Here is a 7,433-nt window from a genome sequence, read left to right as displayed (position 1 = left end):
ACTCCTCTCTTCCTTGTAATTCAAACCCTCTCTATCTACTCCACGCGCAACCTCATTTCGCCTCCTTCATGTTCGTCACTGTTCTTAATAAGGAATAACAAAAATCAGGACTTTACCCATAAAACATTCCTTGAAAATGATGAACAAAATAGGGTTCAACTTGGGGTGGGTTTTCTTCATCCATTGCACTAAAGCTACTTCTGTTCATTTTATACAAGAGATTTTGTTCGAAAAAATGTCTAGAGATGTCATGGCATGGAATCGCCCCACAATAAAGATACACTCTCTATAATAGGAGGATAAAACTATGACGATACTTAACAGGGGCGTAATCAAGAGGTAGGCAAGACCCCTCTTTACCCCCATAGCCAAATGGTAATGCAGTAAAGCCTTAAATTTTTGAGATGATAAGATTGGCTAATTTTTTCCTAGACATGACATATTTTGGTCACACATATGAATGTGAATAGGGTGATAAGAAAAAAGATCTACTAGTTGATAGAATGTTATGAACAAAAAAGAAAAGGTGTTATCCATAATTTCTAAAAGGGGTTTTTATCCAAAAATTAATTAAATCTCCTAAATATCTTCCATCATTTTCATTATTTATTTCAAAGTGTCTTTTTCATATATTTCTTGAAAAGGATTTCTTTTCCTTGCAAAAATAATTTCCATCATTTAAGCCAATGGTAGACAAAGTATGGCTCACAAGAGGAGAGCATGTTGGCTTCATACCTACGAATAAGTTCAAAAAAATGAAAAATGGTATTTTTTATACCCTTTTTTCCTTTGCTTTCTCTCTCTCTCCTATTTTTGTATGTTTTATTATTTTTCTTTTGGGGTTCATCAAATGCCTTTAAAAAGCTCATTTCTCCACCCCCAAAGTTGAACCCCTCAAGGCTAAGATCCCCAACTCTTTTTGTTTTTTTGTTCTTGTTTTGGCCTTTGGGTATCTTATTTAAACAATAATAATAAACCCTTTCTTTAGTTTTTTTTTTTACAGAGAAAGGAGAAAAGAAAAATGGCACTAGAAGCTGTTGTTTTTCAGCAAGATTTGTTTGGTTACAACAGCAAAGATCTATACAGCTTGTTGGGAGGGAATTTGAGCTATGAAGACATACATTTTCCTCATCACAATAAAAAATCTGATGAAGCTAATAATAATTTCGTTAATGGCGGAGATAGTTATTGGGTTTCTTCTTCTTCTTCACCAACTTCAATGGCTCCGCCACCACCACCTGATGAAGCTACTAATAATAATGTTAATGGATCATCATCTTCAGCTTTGGATACTTCAACTAGTCGTCCTAAGAGACGTCGACTCAAGACCCGTAAAAACAAAGAAGAGATTGAGAATCAAAGAATGACCCACATTGCTGTTGAACGTAATAGGAGAAGACAAATGAATGAATATCTTTCAGTTCTTCGTTCTCTCATGCCTGAATCTTATGTCCAAAGGGTATTTTTATTTTTTTTCTCTTTCTTAACCTTATGTTCTAAAAAGTTTTATGCTTACCAAAAATGTTAATATTTAGGGAGATCAAGCTTCAATTATAGGAGGAGCTATCAATTTCGTGAAGGAGCTTGAGCACTGTGTTCAATTGTTAAGTGCTAAGAAAGAAACGAAGGAAAGACCAAATGGGAGTAGTAGTGGCTGTTCATCGCCTTTTGGTGAGTTCTTCACATTCCCACAGTACTCAACGAGCTCGACTCGGGGTGATAACAATTCCATCCCCATGAATGAGTCAATGGTTGGGACCCGATCTGCCATAGCTGACATAGAAGTTACCATGGTGGAGAGCCATGCAAACCTCAAAATAAGGTCGAAAAAGGGACCAGCACAGCTCTTGAAACTGGTTTCAGGGTTGAATAGTATGCGTCTCAATATCCTCCATCTCAATGTCACAACTGTTGATCAAACTGTACTCTATTCTCTCAGTGTCAAGGTTAGCAATACCATACATAGATACATACATACATACGCACATATATATACAGTTTGTAGACTTGTAGCAAAATTTAGTAAAATTGGTTTTGGAAAGTGCAGGTAGAAGATGATTGTAAGCTGACTTCAGTGGATGATATTGCAACAGCAGTAAATCAGTTGTTAGGTAGGATTCAAGAAGAAGCTGTGTTGAATTGAAAACAATTTCCATGATTTTAATTTACCATCCCACTGTAATTTGTCTTTCTTTTTTTCTTTTTAATTTCCACCTTCATATGTTACTTATATGAAAGGTTTTTCACCTTCGGGTTGTTTCCCTAAAATTGCTTAATATTTGCCACTAATCCTCTCTCTCTCCAATTTCTTTTAGTACTGTAGTTTGTTGTAGGCCAATTTACCATGAGCTGTATTAGAAAAAGCTTCTGTTGGTTTCCCCAGAATCATGTAATTTTCAAATAAACCAATTTTATTTTATATTTCCTTTTTATGTTTTTTTTATTGATGTGGTTGCCAGGAATAATGAAAAAGTTTAAAAGTATTCTTTTTTATTTGATGCTTTTTGTGAGACAGTATTCGGAACTAGGTATGATCCTTCCCTAATTTATAAATAGTAAGATAATATATTTTAATGTACTTAAACTCACATATTCCTGCATTCACTAACTGCATATAATACATCAACCATAACAAAAGGCAAGTTAATTCTAACTTTATTCTATAATACTAATAAGGGAAATTATTCGAATCCCATTACGCTTGATGAAAAATTTGCTTATGAAATCTACAACCTCTAAAATTAATAAATAAATTTTATATGGAATAACACTTTTTTATCCTTTAGTAGTTTTTTTTTGTTATTTTCAAGCTTTATATTTAATAAGTTTCAATTAAAAATAAAAAAAATTATTAGTTATTTCAAGTTTGTTTTTGAAGTTACAATATAATTATAATTTCAATTACAAAGAATGTATCCGAATAACTATAACCAGAATCATTATAAAAACAAGATCAGGTTGATAATCACAATATATCCATACCTATACCAAAATAAATATATACAAAGTCCACATATAGTGAGACATAAACCAAAATTGATATTAACTAAGAACCTACACATGATTTAGACAAAGTGATACTCAAACTTGAGATCTTAAAGTTCTCAAGCCTTAACCTTGACATTAAGCTAAGGCCTTATTGACGGAGCCTGATGTGAAAGCATCTATCAAGTGCTTAATAAGGCAACCCATGCGGACACATAAGGTTCACCCATCAAGAAAATATTAACATTTGTCTTTGGTGGAATTTGAATCCATGTCTTATAACATATAGTATAGATAATTATATTTTTTAGTACTTGTTTCTTGTTTTACAATTTTTTATACAAACACATGTTAAATATATAATTATTTAATTACACTATTAACTCTGGAATATTGTTTTACTTTTATATTTTAATCAAATTTTTAAGTAATTAAATTTATATAAAATAATTTAATGAGTACATCTCAAAGTTAATATATATTATATATCTGAATTGAAAATAAATACAAATTAAATTTCTATTATTTTGCAATTAAAATAATAAGGATCGACTGGTTTGCTTAATAAATAAATCCAAAAGAATTGTAAGAAGTAATTTTACTCTTTCTTTTCTTTTACCCTACTAATAATGTATGTGATAGACTGATGTTGGGCAACTTAACATGGTTCCACCTTTTCATTTATTTACTTTTTGGATACAACCTTGTCAATGTCGCTAATATTGTTTCTTGTTCAATAATTTAAAGTGATTATGATTCATAATCCAAAATTACAATAGCAAAATCCACCCAACTTACTAGTGTGTAATGGATACTCTTCAAAAAACACAAACGATTGATAATAAAATGACACAAGAATCAAGTTATATAATAATAATTTAATTTGGTTGGCCAGTACATTAAAGTTAAGTGGAGCATTCAAAGAACCATTGAGAGAAAAGCCTGGCTTCAAGAATTTTCTTCTCAACAGAAGTTCAAAGGAGACTATGACCACTTATGAAAGGCGAAGTACCAAGACAAAGGCTGTCATATAAACAGCTTTAGAAAGCCTATTTTCCATTCTACTCCAACCTTGGTTTCTTAAAAAAATAAAGTAACCTTATGATGAAACACTAGACCTAGTAAATTAGAAGCCAAAATTATATATGATGAAAATTTGTTGTGAACCCAAATTTTATTAGTTTTTACCTAATTAACGATGATGGGTTATTTTTTTTCACACCAAATTTCAAATCAAAATCATTTGTGCATCGAGGATTATCACGGCCCCGTGAAGTTTGTACGACGTTCATGGTCGAATCCCAATGCAAGAGAGAAATAAAAAGAAAAGGTGATATGTTGTGGGGTTTTGATTGTCTTTTAGACAGCAGCAGAACATAGAAATTAATAGTATAAAGTTTTTTTTGATTTTATTGGTGTCTTTCAAATCTTGCAACACAAATGTATTTTAGGGAATGTGATTAGATGATCTAATTTGAATTAAATATATATATAATCTAAGTGTGAATGCAAAAATTGGTGGTTTGGGGTATTAAGAAAAATAGTTGTAGTAATAAACATGGACAACACTGTGATTGAAAGAAAGTAAAATGAACTAAAGAGGATGTTTTATTACTGTTTAACTTTACAGATGGACCACTAAATTAACCTATTTACAAAGTTAACCAAAAAACACTTTCAATACTAATCACTCTCATAAGCGCAAAGTAAGAAATTTTTTTGTTTACAAAATTTAAAAAATTAAATTAAAATTTTATAAATATTAAAGGATAAAAATATAAGGAATTGAAACCCCTATGAATCCACATACTCCTACATTAATCTTGATAAATTAAACTAAGATTCAAGTGAATATATGTCACTTTTTCAGTGGGGGAGTCTAAAAGTCCCATGTAGGTGAACCACAAAACCTTGTTTTGTTTATAGATTATACCATCTAATATTTATTGTATTTTAAAAAGGATTCTATATTTCATATGTTCCCCACTTTTCTTTTGTTTCCCTTGTCGGTTTTATCTTCTTGTATTTTAGTGAGTAGAAATGATTCTAAGTTTCTCAACCCCAAATTCCTCTTTCTCTCCATTATTGCAATTAATTGATTTTTTAAATTAAGTAAAATTAGTGCATTAAATGTAATTTAAAATTTGTAATTATATCTACCCCTTGACTAATGTTTATAGAGTATAGACACTATAGTCCACAATGGATGCTCATCTTATTTTAAATTAAGTTTAAACTTTCTTACTTTTAATTAAATTTGATAAATTTACGTTTTAACCGATTTCTAAGGAAATGCTCGATTTTTTACGTATAATATTGGGGCATTTTTAATGGCTTAAAACTCATCCAACGAAGAGGCCATGACAAGGTGATAATCCAATCAGATAGTTTAGAGGTTGTTAAAGCCATACATGGAAGTGCTTTCAAGACTTCAAATTCTACTCTCATCAGAAGAATCCACCACGTATTGTCTCAAGAAGGTCAATGGATATTAAGATACATTCCTAAGGAGCACAATCAAAGCGAGGATTGTTTAGCCAAATTGGCCTTTGCAAAAAAAGGAGGTTTTACAACTATTTGAGACCCCTCCACTGGAAGCATTAGAATTTCTTGAAGCAGACAAGAAAAGAAGTATTCGTATCCTTCAATCTTTTTATATGTAATTTAGTATAGTAATGTTTTTATATTAACTCAATTTTATCTCAAAAAATATTTTTTCTGGTTTCACCTCTGCTTTCGGTCATCCTAACTTTAGAAGCAAATCATTATGATTTTAGTAAACAAAGCATTACGAACTAGATTTTTTTTTAAATCGAAAAAGTAAGAGGAAATTGGATAGACAAAATTTCAAATGTTGCTAAATACAAGATATGATAATATATTTTCAGAGTAAAAATACCAAAAGAATAATATACAATGGAACCAAAAAAGTTGTAAAGGGAAAAAACATAAAAGTTAATTATAGTGAAATCCTTCTATCAAACAGAATAAAGCAAAAGAGAAACTAATGTCACCAACTAGAAAAAAGTAAGAAATTACCAAGAAAGAGGAAATTTGAAAAGGAAACTTTTAAACAACAATATATGATCTTTGAATAGGAATGAGTCGCCGAAAGATATATAAAGAAAATGGAGATCAATATTAAGACGGGGACCAAAATAATGTCCAATGATACAATTTTTCACTTGGGAAGAAGGTTTATGAGCTTTTCTTCGTTGATATTTCTTGGTAGACATCAACAATGACTAAAAAAAGGAAAAAAGTTACCATCAACATATATAAGTTTACAAGCAAAAAAAGAAATGTGTGTAGGTAAGTATATGAAGAGAAATATGAAAGCAATGTATTTGTGAAGTTGAATCAAATAATGCATGAAATCGTCAAGTTGCAAAGGGAAATAAAACCGAATATTCGCTTGATTATTACCTTCTTTGTGATGAAATGATATGATATCAGAATAGGGAAGTTGTTCCACAAATTGCCACCAATATATATGTAAGCCATTAAAGATGTCAAAAAAGCTAAATCATTACATAAAAGAAGGGTCAGTAGAAAGGTTGAATCGAAATTACAGTAAACATCAAGAATCTCAATATCAGTTATCTACAAGAAAATGATAGACACATCCTTGGAACAAATAGCTGAATTTCCATTTGTCATATCCACAATGGATATTTCTTGATCTAGCAGTTTCCATTGTCATAATAATCTATAGATCTCAATTCCACTTTAGACTGCTGCAATGTCAGAGGCACCCAAAACCATACTTCTTGCACCGATGCGTTGAATTTTATGAATAGCATTAACCCAAAACATTGAATGCTAAATAGTATCACTTCTTGAAATGCAACCCACGTATTGATGTTGATTTTTTTTTATATATATATTTACGTTGTCTTTTTTTATTTTTTTGGTTATGACGTAACAATAATTGGAACAAGCGTTTGGGTCACGAGACTGACATGTTTGTTGTTGTTGTTGCAACTAGAGCCCATTTCAGCACTTCTCTTCTTGTCGCATTATTTCCCTGTGTCGATGTCTGAAAATGCATATCATTCGATATTCATCCGATGTCATCGGCAAGAATATTGCCCCGATCCTTTTCTGTATTCATTAGCCAAAATCGCTTAATGCCCTCCTGTTGCAAGCGAGTGAGGATTGTTTGAAATAGGCTTATTTACGTTGTTATAGTCATGCTTGAAATATTATAGCCAATGATAACTGACTTGGTCGGAATGTCAAAGTTGAGACACTGAGATTTGAGGTTTAGGTTTCAGCTGTGTAAAACATGTGCCGGTGAGTTTCTTTGTTGAGTTAATTATTCAATTCAATGTAATACAGTATACTGCAACCATGGGACCCGACTTTCATCGTAGAGCAGGCATATCTGCACAATATGATTGTACTTTGGATTAGATTATGGAGTTTGCTACAAGTGATATTATTGG

The 7,433-nt window shown here is 31.3% G+C and overlaps 1 protein-coding gene across 1 annotated transcript; it reads left to right on the top strand.

The window, feature by feature from the left end:
• Positions 1–769: 769 nt before the first annotated feature.
• LOC107939325 (transcription factor bHLH94) lies at positions 770–2,419 on the top strand. The gene is made up of 3 exons (XM_016872652.2): positions 770–1,459; positions 1,536–1,946; positions 2,048–2,419. Exons 1-3 carry the CDS (start codon positions 1,022–1,024, stop codon positions 2,141–2,143), a joined length of 945 nt encoding a protein of 314 aa, XP_016728141.1. The 5' UTR covers positions 770–1,021; the 3' UTR covers positions 2,144–2,419.
• Positions 2,420–7,433: the final 5,014 nt, after the last annotated feature.

The sequence above is a fragment of the Gossypium hirsutum genome, chromosome D11, assembly GCF_007990345.1.
Source record: "Gossypium hirsutum isolate 1008001.06 chromosome D11, Gossypium_hirsutum_v2.1, whole genome shotgun sequence".
NCBI classification, from domain to species: domain Eukaryota; kingdom Viridiplantae; phylum Streptophyta; class Magnoliopsida; order Malvales; family Malvaceae; genus Gossypium; species Gossypium hirsutum.
This window is presented reverse-complemented; position numbering and strand designations above follow the sequence as displayed.